Genomic DNA, 22,402 nt, shown 5'->3' on the forward strand with positions numbered 1-22,402 from the left:
AGCAGATACAATCTCTACTCTGTGAGTGACAGAATTTTGACTTAACACTACACCTCTGGGTAATTGAGCATTTAGAGTGGATAGATTATATTGCCCTGGAGTGATGACAATTTTTTGATCCCCTATTGCAATTGTGTTGTTGTGGTGCGTAATATTAGGGATCAAGTACATGCCGTAAAATGCTCTGAGAGCTATTGTTTTGGGATACACTATGTCATCATGTAATTTGAGTTTCAATATTGAATTTTGGCTGGTGAGATGGAATACCCCCATGATGTTTCAGATACCACAAGGCCTTTTGAAAATTTTCAATTGATGGTTTATTTATTTGAGACATATATCTAAGAACAGATAAACACAAATGTCCGCAATTAACATCTTTGAAATTTTGAACACGGGCATTATTGTAATAAAGATTAGGTGATTTTAGATATTTTACTAAATTTTCAGGTGGAACACCTCCAAATGAATCAAACACAAATGCCTCATTGTTTAAATATTTAAGATAACAGATCCAGTGAGTGCCCTGATTTTTGTACTCATCCAAATTAACAATGCCACACTCTTTGTTGAGTGGTTGTTCTGGTAAAGAATCAGACATGTACACACCTCTAAAATTTTTGATGCCCAGTGGCTTGATTAAAGCTTCAATATCTTGGTTTGTAAGCGGCTCTTGTTTTTTTTAAACTTATTCATGGCTCTCTTAACACCTTTGCCTTTTTTCTCCATGGCCAGGTTATGGCGCCTCTGCTCATCTAATTCTGCCCTATTTTTCTTGGCATCTATTACTGTTTTTGCTATGGCGGCTGATCCCCCAGCCAAGCTCCCAACAGCCCCGAGAGCAGCTAAGATGGCCGGGATAGTAAATATGAAACCCCCTGTATGTGATTTTTTTCTAGATTGCTGTAATTTTTTTAATTGGGGGGTACTAAGCAACAATTTCATACCATGTCCTTTTGCAAGACAAGAGCTTTTTTTCTTGCGCTGCTTTTTGGTCAAGAGACTGTCAATAGTTTTAAGAGATTTGAGACCTGCATAAGGTATTTGATACATAACACCCTTGGCCTTCATTCTAGGTTTATTATATACATATTCACAGCCCCCACCCCAGTTTTTGTTTGGTGCTCATAGCTATGGTGGTTCCCAATGCTGCTATTCTCTCACTCAAAGAAGCATCTTTGCTTACAAATCTACCAAATGCAGCCTCTTCTAATTTCTTGTCTGCAACATGTCTCTTGTCAAGATCGGTATGTGTGTTGTATGCTATGTCATGGTCTCTGCAAGCAGCATCTAGGGGATTTACACCAGGATCACCTCTGTTTAATCTATGATCCAATTTTGTGCCTGGACCACAATACTGATAGCCTGGAATATGTAGTTCAAATGGCAGCTTGTTTATAATGTCATTAACCAACCCCCGACCCTCAGAAACATTCCAAAATTTAGGGGGTAGAGTATTAATAATTTTTATGAGATATCCAATCCCCTTAGTGTCATTCACTATAAAATTAGACAATTTTGTGCTTATCATGTCCATAATTCCAACCTTTTCATTGTAAAAATTGTGGTTGCCAGCATTTTCCTCCCCAGCTATCACCAATAACCTATCTACAAGTTTCCTGACATCATCAACCCACACAAATTCTTTGGGCAGGGTGTTGTATTGTTTGATTCCACTACCTGTCTTGATCTGTGACCATATGGGCTTGATTAAATTATTGTATTTTGCCCCACTGCTAGACTTGAATCTTTTTTGTGTGGGATCATTGTTCTGGTATAGAGCATCTGATTTTATTAATATTTCTTTGTAATGCTCATAATCTTGATCTGTATAGCTGCCAGGCCTTTTCCTAGTCATCAGTTCCCACAATCCAGGTGTTCCGGGGTACTTAACAAAAGCACCTTTTTCTCCGAGACGAGATTCTGAATAAACAATTATATCATCCCCCATAAATGTTACTCTGAAATTGCCAATTCTATGAATGATGCTCCCATCAAGCTCTGTGTCAGCATATAAGCCAAAGACCTCATCTTTGTTGTCTTTAGGTGTAGTTAAATATTTTTGAGCAAGAAGACCCAATTCAATAGGATCCTGAGTAGCTTCAATTCTTCGAGGAGCAACAGGACTAGGTGTATGAATACTGGAAAGTGGGGTGAATGGATAATCTAATATGTTCCTTGCAGCTACAGGTACAAGCTCCGTGATCAAATCTTGATTCTGCTCTGTAACAGTTTTGATATTCTTACCTAAATTATTAATAGCATCAATTACAGGCTGTTCTGTTTGTTTGTGTTTTTCATAAATTCCTCGGTTCTCTGATTTCCATCCCTTAAATCTTTTTACAAGATAATCTCTTAACTTAAGATCATCAATGACTGGTCGTTTCATGGTTATTTATATATGTTTCAACGTCTAGAAAATCGTTGATTTTATTTCTGTATTTGCCGCTATTGGGTGTTCTTGTCATATCAATTGTGACAAACCCATAACTGTCCTGGTTCCAGCACCTACTGCAAAACTTGGAAAAATCATTGTAGCTCAAGTCCCCACCTACATATTCATCATGTATGTGTTTGAGGTTGGTATGATCTTGATGAAACACACATATAAAATTGCTGTTGTCTCGGATCAGTTGCTTCGGAATTTTTGAAAAAGTCTGTGCAAGGTAGAAGCAATCAATGTTTTTGTGCCGCCCCTGTGTAAAGAAATTTCTAACCTTGTTTTGATTATCCAGTATAATGTCATCAAACACAACAACAGAATTATCGAGACATTCATGAAGTGGCTTAACATCTGGTTCAAAAGTGGCAATATCCAATCCATCATATAGCTTCATCAGCTGCTGATATTTTAATTGTTCCAAGCTCTTAGAGAAGACATACAAGTGCCTGTTTTTCCAGTCTAACCAGTTGGGTGCCAATAAAAAATTATCAACCATTAGTGTAGTTTTACCACAAGCCGATGGCCCAACAATAAGACATCTAATATTTTCAGGCAGCAACTTGCCATTTCTCTTAATCTGCTGTTCAGGTTCTGGCAGCCTTTTTATAACATCCCAGGTGCTCATATTATCACTTTGTCTGCATCGATCCAGCTGTTTTCCGGATGACCCAGCCATTTGACAAGTAACTTGTTGCCTTTTCTGCGGATGATTTTTTCTATGAGATATGTGTCAGGCTGTTTAGTTTTGCTGAGCTCTTGTTCATAAAACCTGCCTTTGAGAATTTCTCCTCTGTGATCTTTTATTATATATGTGTTAAGGGTCCCGGGTTTAACTTGAACCACTGTAAATAATTCAGTGCTCCAGTTTCTTGTAAAGCCTCTCTTGAATAAGTGCTTATATTTACTGATTCTTACTTGATCACCCACCCTGTATTTGGCCCTTCTTGTTGTTGGCTGGTATCTAGGATAATAAACAGTCCTGATCAATTTTTGCTCATCAGATGAAGTTACTTCGGAGGGTTTCATGTTGATTGTGGAATGGACCGAGTTGTTATATTTATGTAGAAGTTCTGGAAGAATATTAATCCATTTATAATTACCTTGAAGTGTAAATTGTTTATACATAAGATTTTTTAGGGTTCTGTTGAATCTCTCTACAATTGAGGCCTTGAGATCACTGTAACTCGAGTAATGTTGTATTGACTGGCTTTTAATAAATTGTTGAAACACTGAATTATAAAATTCTTTGCCATTATCTGTTTGCAAATAGCGCGGGGATCTTCCACTCTGATTGATGATTGTTCTGATGGCTTCTGTAACACATTTTCCAGTCTTGGATTTGAGTGGCACAGCCCAGGCAAATTTTGAAAATGTATCTATGACAGTGAGTAGATACTTGTAGCCCTTGTTGATTTTGTCTAAGTTTTTCAGCTGTCCACTTGCCATTTCAATCAAGTCGCTCTGCCATAAATCATCTATGCCCTTTGTGACTACTGGGAGTCTCTTATAATTATGTCTGGCTTGTCTGTGTAATTCATCAACAATAATTTGTCTAGACATAATATGTAAACAAGAATATTGCAACTATGGGGTGTTCAGCAGCTGATACTGCAGGATTTTCTAAATATAATTTGTCCCCTATTTGTATTTTAAATTCCAGAGAGCCATCATCTTCAACATAAGATGTTTCTAATGTATTGGGGTCTGTAAAATCCTCTAACTCTACACTGGTGATTTTTACTTTGTTATCAGCATTTGTTATTGATAAGGTAGGGTAGTGGTGTGCCTGTGGTTGATGCCAATATTTGATCTTGATTGGTCTCAATGTGCCCCCAACAAAAAACTGGTAATAAAATTGTGCAGGGGACAGCATATATATTTTGCCACCTGGTGTAAATGGAGAATCATATTCTTTGTTGGGGATGCTGTACAATTCAAGAATTACTGTATGTTTTGGATTCTCGATTATGCCTGTTATTTCCTTTTCTGCTGTGAGCAATCTGCTTGTTACAGATTCAAGGTGCTCATTGATGGTCCTAACAACATCATCGTGGCCTGGCTTGATTTTTATGTCCACAATAAGTTTCTTGTATTGTTGCACAATTTCTTGTAGCTGGGTGGCAAAAACAGACAGAGCATTTGCTTGATTGGATTCCATGGTTCCTAGCTGTTGCTTGATATTAGCTACAATTTGTTGCAAATTTTCAACAACTGCCAATTTTGAATTTTGAGCAGTAAGATCATGGACCTGTCTTCTGATATCCTCAAACAGGGCATGCAGTTCATTAATATGTTGATTTGTTGGTAGAGTGGCCACTGTCTGAGTGAGATGTTTGATCTCTGCTTGGATATTCTTGATATCTTCTGATTTCAATATGCGATTCACTGCCCTCTTAATATTTTTAAGTTCCTGTGATGTAGGGAGATTTGATACTGTATTTTGCAAATATTCAAGTGCCAATTTCACATTGTTTAATTCAGATGCATCAGCCACATTTTGCATAGCATTTTGGAGCAGGGCTATATCTGCCTGAGAGGGTGTTGATTGTTGTAAAATTTCAAGCTTTGTTTGGATATCATCGATCAAGTGATGAAAATGAGATAGTTCAGATTCAGTGTTGAGGTTTTCAAGCTTTGTGATTTGTTGCTGGACACTGACAAGTGTATCTACAATCCCAGGCAATCTGGATTCTAGTACATTTGACAAATCACTTTGCACTGCTGCTATTGTACCTTCAAGATGGGTTATGGTACTTTGAATTTTTCCAAAATCTTCATATGTCTCAAGTTGCAGCTTGATATTTGCAACACTCCGAGTTATTGCATTCAAAGCATCAGAAGATGGCAAGTTGTTCATAAAATTTTCAAGTGTCTCAATTTTTTCTTTAACCTCGGCTATGGCATTGTTCAGAGGGTCCAGATTAGGTATTTGGAGGGATTGAATCTGTTCTTTTAGAGTGGAAATCACTAGATCAAAATCTTCCTGTGATTTTATGCTTTTGACAATTGTTTGGAGCTGTGCCTGGACATTATTTATTTGTTCTTCCAATTGTTGTTTCAATTGCTCAGAGTTGTTAGCCTGGGTCTTAAATTTGGCTTGAAGAGCTGCTACAGCTTCTTCTAAACTTTGAAAATTATCCAATGTTGCCAAATCAGTATATCTCTGAAGCAGCAATTTGAGTTCAGAATCAATTTTAAGAAGAGGGTCCATGCATTGTGATTGTAAATTTGTAATTTCTAATTGAAGACTGGCATTGAGTGTGGTTTGTAAAGCTTGTAAATCACTTCTTAATTTCTTGACTCTGACATCAAGCATCAGAATCTCATCACTGTGATCTTCATGTCTTGTATGGCCAAATATATCATTAGGCATTTTTGTTTTAATGGTTATTTATTATAGAGTATCTGATTCTTAATTCTATAAAAAAGGGTATAAGCTTGTCATATGATCCAGGGACCTCAATATATAAGCAGTCACCAGCAGAAACAGTATATACAGTGCCAGAAATCATATTTGAGTGCTTAATTCTATAAATATTTCTCCCTACTGAAATCTTGACATCGCCCTCAGGGGTTGTAATAAATTGCAATTGCCCACCTACAGGTAATTGGTAATGATTTAAATTATTGTTAAATATGTACAATGTTTTACCTGTTTCATCATCATTATCTGTAAATATGCTGTTCAGGTGAATAATTAACAAGCCACTCAGTTTAGACAGCATATCAGGAGAGGGTTGTGGTGTTGGCAGGTCCATAATACCTTGTTTTTTGAACCCAAATAAGTTCATAGGCATGTTTATTTATTTCAAATCATGCTCTGTAATTGGGCATTGTTTCCCACTTTTCAAATCACAATGCCCCCAAGGTAAAGTATGTATGCCACATGATAAAATGCATCTCTTGTCATCATGTGGGTCCAGGGCCACTTTTCTTACAATATTTGAAGTCAATAAGTGATCCTCACTCTGAATTCTATTTTCTGATGTTCTGATTGAATTCTGGGATTTGATGCAATTTTCATAATCTTCAAATTTAAGCTCTTTGTCAACAGTCACTCTGCCAATGCCCTTGGCTTTTTTGACAACAGCACTACATGTTTTAAAAGTGTACATCTTGGCACTTAACCCAGCAAATTTCACAATAACATCACCAAGCGTCTCATCTTTTAACTTGCCAGGCACCTTTTTGTTGTGGGGTTGAATATTCAGATGGCCAGGCAATTCACTGGTATCAAAATATTTAAACAATTCAGACTGTGCAATATCTTGATAAACATCTTCTGTTTGAATATCAAGAATAAAACTATCCGTGTCCATGTACAATAATTTTACACGATCACCATAAAAAGGTTTCAGCACATCATAATACAATATTAACATATGTAATTTGGACAATTCCAATATCACAGCCCCTACATAAATAGGTTTATCAAACTTAATCTTTGTTTTCATCATGTTGAAAAGTGCCATGTGCTCATCATAAATTCTTCTATAATTGAAATTAGGCTTTGCAACCAATTTTTTGCTCCGGCTGGGGTCAGTAATTATTTTAACATCGGTATGTTTCCTGACATTTTCAATTGTTTTGCCATACACTGAATTCACCATCAATTTAAACAAGCCCTTATCAAATTGGCTCTTTGCAGATGTTCGAAGCTCTGTATTTGTATCAATGTATGGTTTCAACCATTCTGAGTGCCTGAACCTCAAGACTTTGCCAACTTTGGTCACTTGAACACCATGTTTCATCAGGAACTGGAGGTTTTTGTAATATATAACATATCCTTGTTTCGGCTCCAGTGTCATCATGAGCTTCTTCTGTTTAGAGCCAGGTGAGCACTGGACCTCGGGAATTGGGGACAGATCAGAAAATTTATTGTGCGAATCATCAGGAATTGTCAGATCAACCTCTATGAATAGGCCATATTCACTGTCATCAAAGTCCTTAAGATCTTCAATATTGAAATTTTCAACCCATTCAAGCTCTGCATATGGCAGTTTTTGCATCATGGCGTGACCATAGAGGTTGTTTGCATCTACATACGTTATATAATTTGATGGCCGTGCTGGATCATAATCAGGCATATACTTGTTATTTGCTCTGGCATATCTCTGGGAACATTGCACCATCCCTCCTCTTATACATTTCTCCATAAACAGATACTTATCTTGATCGTGGATCAGATCCAATTGCATTTTAGTGTTCAAAAACGTTGCAGCCCATGCTAGGCCCGGGGCACTGTAAAAATATATTGGATCCAGTTTATAATTTTGCATGGAAGATTTTCTGAATGCTTGCAATATATCAGCTAAGAGGGTTACATCAAGTTTTAAATATGCCATGTGATAATCACCAAATGTCTTGCATTTTAAATTGTTCCACATCAACTGAGCATGGTGATAATCATCATCAGTGATTCCAGATCCTCTGATTTTGCTGTAAAATGCTTGTTGTGGTGGCAGAGAACACTCATCAAATTTAGAAAAATCTGTAACATAGTCATATGGATATACACCCTTCCGCCTAATTAATTTCAGGTCCTGATTTGGAAACAATGCACGTGTGATTTTGAATTGATCATCAGATAATTGAGAGGCCAGTGTGGCCAGGCCAGCAGATAAAAATCTGTAAGAATCAAGAAATCTTATGTGAATAGGAACACCATCAACTTTAATTATCTTGCTAATAGATATATATTTTTCATCATTTTCAGCTAAAATATTTAAATTCTGCTTGTCAAACCCCTCGTACCTGATCAGATGATGGAAATCATAATTGGATGCTCCATGGCAAAATATGGGGACAAATCTTGGTCTCTTGATCTTAATATTACAGCTATTACACAGGGCCTGTTTATATCGACCATCTGTATGAGAATGGTGATGTACCTTGATATTTGTATCTGAAAATTCAGAATCACATACCGGGCATTTTTCTGCATTGTTGAAATCTTCAATCTGTTCCTCTGTTAAAGGCAACATAGGCTTTGATTTTAATAAGATGTTAGATGCTATGTCACGGCACACATTTTCTATTCTATGTGCAAATATTTTGATGGCATTTGGTCCCTTGTATGAATATGGCTCACTAGCTACACCATCCTGTACAACTGTATAACAAAAGCTGGAAGGTTCATGTAACTGGTATGGTGTAGTTGAAGATTCTTCGGGATCTGGATTGCAGAATGCAAGAGGTTTGAGGTTCGATTCGAAATCACAAACAATATATGCTGGGTGTTCCAACAAGGCTTCATACTTTTTGAATTTGCAATTTTCACTTGGATTGGGCATCACCATATGAACAGGTTTATGGTTGCCACAGTATTTCAGATGCTCAATTAACTTGTTTTTAGCAATTTCTGCACTCTCTTCCCGAACCCCTTTCACCATTTTTTGACCATCAAATACAGTTAAACATCTTCTGCACAACTTAAATATTGTATGAGTTTTGTCTAGTTGTGTTCTCACTAAAGCTTCAAGATTATGTATCAGAGTGTAATGATATGTACCATCCTTTTCAATTAAGAGCAGATCAATCGGAATTGCAGAATCATCATCAAATGTACTGATTCTGAGAGGATCTATCAAGCAATTGCCAGTAGAACAAGTAAATACATTAATAGATAATTGTTTGCCATTGATGTGCCTGGCCCTTTTTTCAAATTTATCAATATTCTGAACAGACATTGGATATTCCAAACCCTCCATTGCATCGTCAAAATCATGTTCATGCTGTTTGTAATAACTTATTCTCTGAGGATTCCTTGAAACTGGATACAAAGCAGCTAATATACACCACAGAAAACATTTCTGGTCGGTATTTTCTATATTGACCACGGCTCTTCTGTTTTTAATATTAGCAGGTAATGGCACATAAGTGGAACCTTGTAATGGGCTGAATTCAGAAATATTAACATATAACTTGTGTGATGAACCGCATAGGCTCCATCCTGACTCTTTTGCCGCAAATTCAGAGTGTTTAATGTTCAATTGATCTATCAGCCTGCTTATTATTTTGTCTGAATTTGTATTTGAATATACAGGTACAGTTTCTGTTAAGTGGGGATGTGTAAATTTTGTACCGTTTGGTTTCTTATATTGTACAAACAATTTGAGGGACAGCTTATAAGAGCCATTTTGTTCATTTAGAATTGCCTGCACTTTAGGATTTACACTGTTCAAGAAATTCTCAATGCCACATCTTGGCTCTGATACAAACCGGTGATCCCTTAATTGGCCGTTAAAACTGCTACGGATAGGTTCATAGCGTGGCTGTTTTGCTGCTCTGGCATTAAGAGGTGCTTCGTGCTTTCTTTTCAGACCAGATGTAGATGGTTGAGAGGGCAATGCAGAGCAAGTATCTTTATGTGTATATGTGAAGTATTGCATGCTGTATTTTCTATGGCATTTGGGGCAAATTATTGTGGGAGTTCTGTATTTGCCCGGGTTACAAATCTTTTGGTGCTTGGCCCAATTGGGGCTGGATATATTTTTATTGCACTGGTCGCAATATTTTTGATTCGGCATTTTTGCTGTTGTTTATTATATACAATTTCCGGGGATTCAATTCAAAACTTTATACTGAATAAAAAATATCAGTTGGGGTTCAGCACTGTACTTTGTGTGTGTGTATGTATATATGTGTGTATACACTTAATATTTTTGGCTTTGGTATTTATATACAATTTCTTGGGATTCAAATCAAAACTTTATGCTGGATCAGTTGAGTTCAACACTGTGCTTTGTGTGTGTGTATATGTGTATTAATATTTTTGGCTTTGGTATTTATATACAATTTCTTGGGGTTCAAATCAAAACTCTATGCTGGATCAGTTGAGTTCAGTGCAGACAAAAAAACTGCATAGCTCTATGTCAATTAGTTCTTGAGTTTTGTATTTAGGAACCACTTTGGCCCCCCTGCCAAAAATTGGCTTTTATTGCATCAGTGTATATTGTCTCTATGACCTTACTTGGGTTATTCCAGTGCAGACAAAAAAAACTGCATAGCTCTATGTCAATTAGTTCTTGAGATATTAATTATTTTGTATTTAGGAACCACTTTGGCCCCCCTGCCAAAAATTGGCTTTTATTGCATCAGTGTATATTGTCTCTATGACCTTACTTGGGTTATTCCGCCAAATTATATGCTTCAAGTCTCCTATACTTTGGTGGAGCCTGTTCAGGTTCTATCCCCCACTTGTGGGTTCCACTGCCGATCCAGCAATGGTGAAGAATCTGCACTGTGCCCTGGCTTTTATAGTTTTGTCGGACCAATCAAAACCTTGCTTGCTTTAGCCAATCAGAAAACACCACATCAGCACATTATGTCATAACCATTTAATCAATTAATATTGCACAACATGATGCAATAGAAGTGTGCCGGGAAGTAAATATGTATGGATGTGGGTGGGTGGGTGTGGGGGTGGGTAGGGGTGGGTGGGTGTGGGTGGGTGGGTGTGGGTGGGGGTGGGGGTGCATCTTGGCTTAGTTTTAAGTGCTGTGTTCAAAATAAAAATATAATGGCTGGTAGCTGTATCCAAGCCCTATTATAATTTTTGTTTCTGCATTCTGTCACTAATTTTGATCCTAGGCCAGTAATATTTTATGGGGTGACTCTGCATGTTCCCCAGAGCAACATACTCAAATTTTGAAAAAATCGATTATTTTATTTTTGCAATTTTCACTAATTTTGATCCTAGGCCAGTAATATTTTATGGGGTGACTCTGCATGTTCCCCAGAGCAACATACTCAAATTTTGAAAAAATCGATAATTTTTTGGATTTTGATTATCTCTGGAACCATGAATCCTAGAGACATGGGGTTTGTTGCTTTGGCCTGGGCATGGCAAGATGCAACTTTTTGATCTCTATAATTTTTCAAAAATCTCTTGTTGTTCTCTAGATCTTAAATAACTTGCCTATTTTTCAAGATAGGTGCATGGGGGTTGCATATTTGAAATCTAGAGGCTGTTTAGAAGTTTTGTTAAAAAATCGATAATTTTTTGAATTTGAGATTTTTCATAAACTATCAGTACTGGAGACTTGAAATTTTGTAGGCATATTCTAGGCATGATTCTCTACATTTTATGTCTCTATAATTTTCCTGATATATGCAATACTTAAGCTGTAAATGCCTAATTTTTATAAATAGAATTTTCTGAAAAGTGTAATATTAACAAAATTTTGAAATCTATACCTGCTAGGGCACTATAGCAGTCACTATACTTAAGATATCAAAAAATATCAAAAAGGGCATATTTTTAACAAATTTATGGACAACAATCTCACAGAAGTGCCTTTTGTAAGTATAGGCAAATCAATCTGAGGGGGGTCATACTTTCCGAAATATTCCCGAGGGCATTTTTACAAAAATCTTGAATTAGACAAGATTCCACACTTGAGCAAAAAGCTCATATGCTCATGTTCAGCTTGTTTTAAGTATAGCAAATCTGCTTGAGGGGGGGTTCATACTTTCGTGAGTTTATAGTACCGTAAATACAACTACTTATTTTCCACGTTTATTTATTTTCTACAGTACTGATACATTCTGATATGTCTTTTCGTGTACTTTCGTGGCATCTAAAACACAAACCGAAAGCAAACAATAAGTGCCCGTGTTGAAGATATCTCATATTAAAAATAAACACAATGGCAAAGTTGGCGTTGTTACCCCAAATCGAAGTTGGCGCTATTACCCATAATATGCAAGTTCCTCTTTCGGAAGTCATTTTGCTTATTCCTCAAAACAAAGAGAATTAGTTAGTAGCACGTTTGGAAAACATAACGACCCACGTACAAAAATAATACAGAGCGCGAACCTCTAACGTGAGCAAAAAACTTCTGCACACTAAGAACTTACCTTCTCAATTTTACATCAGCGTCTCCAGCTTTCACCACAAACAGCTAACTCACACTGGGAAGAATGGCGCGCCGTCAGAACAAAGGAATCACGTGACTTACTTGCTAGTAACGCACACAATACATATGCCATCTATCGAATTCACTTTCAACTTTTCGATATATAGCCACCTGGCGTTATTACTTCAATAGGCGTTATTCCCCCCAGTTACCTTACATGTATATTTTTTTTTTGTATCGAGGTAAAATTACGGCAAATCCGTTATCTTTACCAAGATTCACTTGATATATCAAGAGCCTTCTCATCCTTTTATCTTTCGTCACAGAACTCCAAGAGGCCTGGAAGACGTTTCCATGTACCCATTGTTGTTTGCAGAACTCCTCAGGACTCTTCAGTGGACAGTAGAAGACCTGAAGAAAATAGCAGGATTGAACCTGCTACGTGTTTTCAAAGAAGTAGAGAAGGTGAGATTTGGGCATTTTCCATACTTAATCATTTATAGGTGATATTATGAGACATACAAAATTTCAAACAACTTTTGGAGGGCACGTTATTTGGTTTGGTTAAGTGTTTTCAATTGAGCGTCCAAACACTTTCTTGCGGTTTTTCTCAGTCTAGCTTTGCAACTAGCTAAAATTTTCAAAATGAACATGGAAATACGAGAACTTTCTATGTTGTCACATGAAAATACACAGAACGGTGAATATTTTGAGAATTCGTGTTGCCTTCTTAGGTGTTTACCTGCATGCTTTGATTTTGATTTGATTTAGTTTATTTTACTTCGCGTTTTGTGCCTCTTGGCTAATTTGCGAAAATGGGGATGAGTGATGAAATTATGAAATTGATGAATGGACATTCACAAACAACCAAGCCCGACCGGGATTCGAACCCGGGACCCTTGGCGTCGCAGCGCGATGTGCTAACCACTCGGCCACAGGGTCGGGCTTTACCTGCATGCATCGACAAAAAAAATCCATTAAATAAGTACACGGGAGAGTCAAATAAAACCTTAAGTTTTTTGTATCTTGTCTAGTAGATTTCTGTATGTTGAGTTGAACAAGTTTGCTGCATTTTAGCACAGACCTATTGCTAATCTACATATATTTTCAACTTTGAATTAGTGCCTGTATGCCTTAAGAAGAATAAGTTTTTTGGGGGATCCACGTGCAGTCACTTATGAGCCTCTGCGAAGGCCTTACCACCCATCTGCCTGCGAACTGAGGCCATTGTCGAACTTTATCCTCCATTAATAAACTTGCTGGTGTGGTAAGCATTCACAGAGATATTGCATTTTCATTTGCCGAGATCTGTACGTTTTAGACTAACAGAGGGCAAGAAACTATTCCTCTTCACTAGTGCAAGTGTGTATAGGAGGCACCATTTAAAAATAACAAAAATGATGTTTTGAAGTTCACTTGATTATTGTTGCAGCCTTGAGGTCGTTTCGTAAGTAGCAGTTGATACCTCATGTTAATTTGAGCTGTATACAGTGTATCCTACAATTTTTATTGGACTCTTTAAGGTTTTCGTTTGACTCTTGTAATAAGAAATAGGGATCAAGTGATACTTGTAGTGGTATCAGATCTCTTTGTACGTAAATACGTGACGAACTATTATCCTTAATCCCGAAAATAAAATATCTTAAAACAAAAGCCCTTCCTCTATTTTCTGCATCCAATCTTAAAAGTGTGTCAAAGGGTGTCACGTCCCATCTGGACTATGGCTTCTAAAACGAATCTATCCAGGATTGATCCTGTCATAAGCTTTTTCCTCGCCATTGCTCGCCATAGAATACCTTCTCCCAAACACCTCCATAAAACAGATATGTCTATTTTGAATATCCAGTCATCACACACTCGTCACGAACTAGCAGGCATCAAAGTTTTGCATAAAATCATTAATGGCAAAATAAAAACCGAATTCCCAGTCAACCAATTGCACTACCAGTGTCAGCACGGCCAGCCCGCAATGTAAAGCTCTTTAACATTCCCACTACAAGGCTCTCTCTCCTACAGCGGTATCTTTACTATAGGCTCCCCCACTTATATAATAACCTGCCTGTAAATATTGATATTTTCTTTTCAGAACATAGTGTAGTGTCCGACAATCACTAAGAATGTACGTGTAACAATTTATTTTCTTTCATCTGCCATCTTGTATTGTCTTGTTTTGTTGTGATAGTTTTATTTTTCTTGTTGCTACAGTTTCAGTATAAAATGGTCTTTCAGTACAGTATCTGAAACTTCAAGTAAATAAATTAAAAAATCATATATTCTCTTCAACTGTTACAAAATTACAATTATGTGAACATGATAGCTCGTGCCCAGAATGCATCTTACAAAATTTGCTGGAATGACTCGTTTCCAGTTTCCTATTATTTTTTTAAAATATTCCCTAAGTAATGCACCTACGAAGGCAACACGAATATTCAAAATTGAACTTTGAACTGTACTATAATGCTTTGTGCGTTGCATAACTTTGACAGTGAGTGTTAATTCTTTGTGTTTCAGGTGCGTGATGAAATGAGAGCCCTGCATATCCCGCCTTCGGATGACTTAATATCTTTGCCCGAAGCTGCAGAGAAATATCCATGCATAGCAGATCTTTCTGACGTAGAAATAGAAGTCTGATATTCGCTCACCGAAGCAATCTTCAACACTATCATATCGTTGAAAGGTATAAGAAAAAATTGCTGGTTCACTATAGGAATGGGACTTGAAGTGAGTTGATTTGACATTTGAACTACAAAAATTTCAGGTTTGAAACTATAAAAACAAGCATTTATTGTCAGTTAATTCCATAAGTGAGACCTTATAAAGAAGAAAGTGAAAGTTGACAACGAAAATTATGTATTCTGTGAAAGAAAGGAGAAAAAGTTTGTCAGTCATGTTTTACGAAATTCGATTTATTTAATCTTGCACGTAGAACACTATTAACAATGTAATGCTAATGAAGAAAACGTTCTACAATGACTCTTATTATATATGTTTCTAGCTGTGCATTTTTTACATCGTTGTGTGTATATAATTATTATTTAATAATCTTGTTTATTAACATGAAATACATATAATCCTTATACCCCAATATATTTATCGCCAATGTTATTTTTGTTTCCTCGCTACTGGCTTATTGATTTCGAAACAATCTTTATTGTATTATTTTGTCACTATTTTATAAATAAAAGCACATATTATTTTCAATCGAAGTCGTAAGTGTTTTTAAAGCTCAAACTTCTGTAAGATAGCTTGCAATTACCTTTAGTTAAATTGATGATCTCAAAAATACTTCGATTTGATTTCATTAGTTTTTATTGTTCATTTAGCGTTGCTTTTTTGTCACTTGTGGCTAATCGCGACAATGCGGATGAGTGACAATATGATGGAATTGATGAAGGGACACTCATAAAGAATGCCCAGGTCGAGATTCGAATCCGGAGGCCCTCGAAATTACTTCAAGACATCACTTGATTTGTTTTGTACTGAAACTACTAACAAATCCTTATTACCTTCGATCTTTGTAACTCCAAATTGGGAGAGTGGGTTGGAGTATTTTTCACACCGATGCTATTTTTCACAATGACTGTATTAGAGCTTGTGGTAGCCATATTCCACGAGAATAATTTTTGGTCTCATGTTCCCTCAAATGAATTTCTACTAGGTGTGAAAGATCAAATTAAAATTTTCAGTTTAAAAGTTGCCATGCATTGTAAGAAACAATATTCTGGAGGTTATTGAATTAAACAATTATTCAATGGTAAAATAAAATTTATAGCTGTATATTAAGTTTTCAATTAAAAATACAAAAATAACTTCCATCCTTAAAAACCACAAATTCAGTACCTCTATAATGTTATAAAACAGTTTTATTTGATGTAATATTATGAGAGCCACGATTTTGGATTTTGAATTAAAATTTTATCTGCTGTTTCCTTGTCCCTTCCTTCCCCGGAAAGCCTTGGAGCGACGTTCAAGAGTATGTGCGCGTAACCATGACCACCAAATTTGATCTGAAAAATGAAAAACATAGTACTTCAAGTAATGAAAATATTAAATTTTCCCTTCATGCATGCATCTGTCTATGGATAATACAGGGTTATTCCAAAAGAATGGTACTAAAGTAAAGTTAATTTATTTTTAAGTGAAAGGAGATACAAAAGCAATTCTGGTGGGAAAGAATAAAGGAAGGTTGTACATTTATCTGGGCAATTACAAATGTTGGATATGAGCACCCTGGGTGACACGCAGATGTCAAAACGATAATCCATTTCTTGTCAGACGCGTTCCAACATATCCTCGGTTATCAGCTCCACTGCATGAGAGATGCGTTGCTTTAAATTATCCAGGTCCTGTGGTAATGGAGGAACGTACACGGTGTCTTTCACAAACCCCCATAAAAAGAAGTCGCATGGAGTAAGATCTGGGGATCGTGGAGGCCAGGTCAGCATTGTCAAATCTTGATTCCCGGTACGGCCAATCCAACGACCTGGTCTGGTGGCATTGAGGTTTGCACGAACAGGGTTGTGGAAGTGGGGAGGAGCACCATCCTGTTGAAAGATGGAATTCGGAATATCTTCTTCCAGTACAGTTGTGGCATAAGCCATTCCGATAACATGTCCAGGTAGATCTGGCCAGTAACAGTGGCTTCGGCAAAAAAGAAAGGTCCATACACTTTCCGTCTGCTTATTGCACAAAACACATTCACTTTTGGTGGGTTTCTTTCCTGCTGCACTACATTATGAGGGTGTTCTGTACCCCAGATCCTAACATTATGGCGATTCACTTTCCCACTAACATGAAATGTCGCTTCATTACTAAAAACTAACCTGTCAGCGAATCCATCCTCTTCTTCGAACAGAATCTGTATTTCAATGCAGAAGGTCTGGTGTTTTGGCATACCTACGTTTTTCAGCGCCTGCATGAGTTGCAATTTGTATGGTTTAAAGAATAGACGCTTTCTTAGAATACGCCATACACTGGGTTGTGGCACATTAAGTTCTTTACTTGCTTGGTTTGTCGATTTTCTGGGAGTCGTTTGAAAAGCAACACGAATCCAATCCACTGTCTCCCTCGACGTTCCTGGTCGACCGGGAATGTTTCTACTGCACAAACATCCAGTTGATTCAAACTTCTGCACCCAGCGTGTAAGGCAGTGTCTATGTGGTGGTATTTCTTGAATTTCGCACGAAAGTGTCTCTGAACTGTAACAACTGCCCCTGTTCGTGCAAATTTCATTACGCAATATGCTTGCTCTACCTTCGTTGTTGCCATTTTAGCTATCAACAACAAGTATCGGTTCTTGCGGATTTTACGTCAACTACAACCACAGGCTATAAATTTACAACCTTCCTCCTTCTTTCCCACCAGAATTGCTTTTGTATCTCTTTTCACTTAAAAATAAATTAACCTTACTTTTGTACCATTCTTTTTTAATAACGCTGTATTTTCACAATTTAAAAATAAACATTCTTGATTTTCAATTTTTTTCCTGTTATCAATCAAAAATGCATATTATTTTACTGGTCGAATTTATAAAATAGTACACAATGCTAAGATATTGATACCACAAGATGTCATAAATAAGTGAGAAGAAAAGCTTTGGCTAAATTATAAAAGTGTAGTTAGTTTGTACATTTCCCACCTATGTTATTGAGGTTAACAAAATCGCGATTTCATATCCAAATCAACTTAATAAATAATTCCAATGGTTCCAAATGTTTCCAATTGTATGCAATGCTTTTTCAATACACCCCCTCCACCTATTTATTCCATGTCGTCTCTCGTCTATAGAAACAATATCCTACATAGAAACAGGGTCGTACTCTTCGTAATATTCCTTAAATATTCAAACAAATTACACAGTCTTCTAAACAAATAAGTACATATCTTACTTATGAGGTCTTGAACTGTACAATGTGCGTTCTATATTTGAGATAACCAGTATCAGTGTACAAGTTGTATGTTATTTTAATAGTATCGGTTATTATCTGGACTAGGGACCAAATAATATAAATCAAAATCCCTACAAAATTACCTAAATATTTCAATGACCAATAAGTTACTTCAGATATTACAATATATGCTTGAATCTCGATCAGATAACCTCGTTCCGGATAAATATTTGTTAAACTACATACTTGAAACAAAGGAAAAATCAAAAGTTATCGCACACGTTCACTTACAAGTTATACACTATACATCTTAAGATTTTGTCAGTAGAGTTATCCACCGTCATACATATGCGCTTCCTCTTTGCTCTTGAGCCGAAAGTAAAAGATAAATTTTATGTTGTTGAATTTCTGGACATTAAAATACGACTTCTATGTGTAGCGGTGGGTATTGCCTTCGTGGTCCAAATGCTTTATGGTGTCACAAAAGCCTCCTTTTAACAAACAAAATAGCCAACTTGAAGGCAGAAGTTAAATTATAAACAATATATTTTTCTTACTTGCAGTCAAATTACTTTTTTATTTCACTCAGGTTACGTAGCACAAAAGTTGAATCTAAATTCACCAACTTTGTAAAATACGTAGCCTAACTACAGACCATTCCCTGACATTCACTACGAGACTCGGCGTCAAACGGCCTGGCGTCAGAGCTTGTCTTTCCCGGTGAACGGGTCCGCGACAGTCGCACGCTACAGTCTGCTTTTTTTTCGCTGTCCCTGCCTTCGCTCTCTTTCCCTTTCTGTTGACGTTGCAGACTGACGCCAGTATAATTTTCCCTCGGAAAGGATTTATCTTGTCGAGTGTTACTTCGGAAAGAGGAATTGTGGAGAATTGCGACGACGTATTGAAACGAAATTTCCTTGTGTTCCCGTTCCACATAGGACCACTATATTAAACCTCGTAAAAAAGTTTACAGTAACAGGATCAGTTCTGAATAAAAGTGGAAAATGGGGAAATCTAAGAATAAAGTATACAAAGACAATCCGTACACCATCCGTGAGTTAAAAGAGAGTATTGTACGAGAAATCGAAAGAATTACAGTTTTCGGGGTGAAAATAAGCTTTCTTTACGTTCCCTAGTAAGTTTCTGATTAATATTTTATGCATATTATTTTGGGCAGTAGTGTACATAAATCTTCTTTGTAATGTCATTCAAAGGCGTATGATCACAATATAATTCTTGCCTTCTAAAAATAACCATAGATTATGCAACAAATGCTAATATTTTCATTACTTAATTTTAGTACTTGTTCAGTCTTTCGGGGGGTCCATCTGAACCCTCCTCATTAATATGTCCTTCCTGTCCCTCAAATCTGTATGATTCAAATACAGAGCATTCCCTGACATTCGCTACGAGACTCGGCGGCAAGCGGCCCGGCATCAGCGCTTGTCTTTTCCGGTGAACGAGTCCGCGACAGTCGCTTATATTAATATATATAATATATATTATATATTAATATATATTATATATAATATATTATAATATATATATTAAACCTCGTAAAAAAGTTTAGAGTAACAGGGTCAGTTCTGAATAAAAGTGGAAAGAAAAATGGAGAAATAAAGTATACAAAGACAATCCGCACACCATCCGTGAGTTAAGAGAGAGTATTGTATGATAAATCTGGAGAATTACAGTAGACGAACTTGCACGTGTAAATGCAAATTTCCTTCGGAGATGCCAGGAATGTGCTGCAGCAGAGGGACGTCATTTTCAACACCTTCTGTAGTCAAGATTAGTACACAATATGAAAACTGTAATTTTAATAGCCGACTCTAGCGACTGTCGCGGGGCAGCTTGCCGCCGAGTCTCGTAGCGAATGTCAGGGAACGCTCTGTATTTTAATTATTAACAGGAGAAAATAAAAACAACAGCAAATCTTCGATGAATATTATATTAGGTGGAGATTAACAATATAAATTCAGCCGCAAGTTAGATAGGATGCCAGTAACAGGGACTGCGAACCGAATTTGAACTCGAACTGAAACATGCTCCAGTTCGACTTATAGTTCGCACCCGAACCTGAACTGAAATGTTTCGCTGCATTCTGGTGCACCATAACCCTCCGTGTATTTTTAGTTTCAGTTCAGTTCCGGAATGAAACCTCATTGTGAACACTTTTGGTTCGCACCCGAACCTGAACTGAAATGTTTCGCTACATTCTGGTACACCATAACCCTCCGTGTACTTTCAATTTAAGTTCTGTTTCGGAAGAAAACTTCGTAGTGACCAATTTTGGTATTTTGGGGGGTGCCAGATCCGAAAATTTGGAAATAGATAAGATCCGAAATGCCATTAAAGCAGTGTTTCTGAAACTTTTTGCCTGAGAGTCCCCCTTGACATAACTGAATATTTCTGTGTACCCGTTATTAGGGCCGTTATTTAAAGATTATACCTAGGTATATAGATACATATTGAAATAACTGCAATTTTGATACCTTATATGTGTATATATATATATATATATATATATATATATATATATATATATATATATATATATATATATATATATATGTATGTATGTATGTTTATATATAAATATACAGTATATAGTTGGGTCATTCCATGTCAAATGATTTCACTCAAATCAACACAATTTCTCAAAAAGTGAAAATTTTACAAGGTTGAAAAAAATTCTCAAAATAAGTTTATACCATCATCTAATAGCAACCAGAATCTTGTTTTGGAATCATGAGATATAAGAGATATAATGTAATTAGATTGCTTTATTTATTATGATTGTATGTACAATTTGTATAGATTTAAGTTAATTTTCTTAGTAGAAGATACGTAACTTTTTCCACAGTTAATTTTCATCCCATTGTTTGATGCCATTTTGAACTGAATCAACTGCGGTAAAAGTGACGCGGCGGATTCATATAAACTTTTCGTTTTCATTTCACAGATAATTACAAAAAAAATACAATTGTCAGTACAATGTGAGATACAGTTCTTAAATGAAGAAAATGTAAAAGTTACTCAGTATTTTTCTCGATCTCAAACATCGCAAAACACCCAGATCCTTAACATTTGGGTCTGGAAACGGTTTAAGTTCGAGAACTGAAACTTAACTGAAAACTTTCATTCCGGGTCAAACTGGAAGTGCAAGCTCAGACCATCCAATTACAGTTCGGACTAGAAGCACAGCGTCAGATCATTCCAGTTACGGTTCGGATAGATATATTCCTGTTTCATTCCAGTTTCAGTTCGAGAACTGAAAGTGAACCGAAATGTTTCATTCCGGGCCGAACTGAAACTATAACCCCAGATAATTTCAGTTACGGTTCGGATAGATATATTCCGGTTTCATTCCAGTTTCAGGTCGAGAACTGAAACCATAACCTCAGATAATTCCAGTTACGGTTCGGATAGATATATTCCGGTTTCATTCCAGTTTCAGGTCGAGAACTGAAACCATAACCTCAGATAATTTCAGTTACGGTTCGGATAGATATATTCCGGTTCCATTCCAGTTTCAGTTCGAGAACTGAAAATGAACCGAATGGTTTCATTCCGGGCCGAACTGGATGTAAAACATCAGATCATTCCAGTTCTGGTTCGGACATATATACTCCGGTTTCAATCCAGTTTCAGTTCGAGAACTGAAAGTGAACCACAATGTTTCATTCCTGGCCGAACTGAAACTGAAACTGAAAGTAGGTTTCAACTGCAGTCCCTGGCCAGTAATAACGCGTAAACAACAAATGATACATAGTGCAGTGCTTTTCACGGTCGAGTTGTCGGTGAAGCGGCAACTAATGCACCGGGCAGTGAGAGCGCATCTGCCGATATTTAGACTCGCAGCTGTTTGCTGACCTTGGCACTGGACGCGTCATTGCTTCAGGATCGAGATAGCTGGTGTCCAGTTTGCACGTGTTTGTTAAGCGTTAAGGTGTTAACAAGCGCTTTAGATGTACACTTCGCAACATCTTATTTGACCGCCCCGAAAGAATTCTAAGTCCCGAAATCGTAAACTTAGCAACACTGCACTTCAGCTCCAGGTGAGAGTAGCCAACTTTGAGTAGATCCTTCCACTAGACGAAAAACGCTGCAGTGATAGGTTTTGAATTTAACACTTTCCATGAACTTAGAAACTATAAACCACTATTATTATACACAATCAAACAGAAATAATAAATTGGAAAAAGAAC

General features: G+C 36.8%; 2 protein-coding genes across 2 annotated transcripts in view; one reads left to right on the forward strand and one right to left on the reverse strand.

The window, feature by feature from the left end:
• LOC146005031 (dipeptidase 1-like) overlaps positions 1-15,503 on the forward strand; it is a 112,247-nt gene extending 96,744 nt beyond the window's left edge. The window contains exons 10-11 of the mRNA XM_083144170.1: positions 12,630-12,768; positions 14,815-15,503. Coding sequence (XP_083000296.1) covers positions 12,630-12,768; positions 14,815-14,934 — 259 coding nt within the window. The 3' untranslated portion in view covers positions 14,935-15,503. The remainder of the gene's footprint in view (positions 1-12,629; positions 12,769-14,814) is intronic.
• A 42-nt stretch (positions 15,504-15,545) lies between these two features.
• Positions 15,546-22,402, reverse strand: part of LOC146005032 (phosphotriesterase-related protein) — a 71,555-nt gene continuing 64,698 nt past the window's right edge. The window contains exon 7 of the mRNA XM_083144171.1: positions 15,546-16,310. Coding sequence (XP_083000297.1) covers positions 16,182-16,310 — 129 coding nt within the window. The 3' untranslated portion in view covers positions 15,546-16,181. The remainder of the gene's footprint in view (positions 16,311-22,402) is intronic.

Source organism: Lepisma saccharinum, chromosome 22 (assembly GCF_977018435.1).
Source record: "Lepisma saccharinum chromosome 22, izLepSacc3.1, whole genome shotgun sequence".
Lineage (NCBI taxonomy): Eukaryota > Metazoa > Arthropoda > Insecta > Zygentoma > Lepismatidae > Lepisma > Lepisma saccharinum.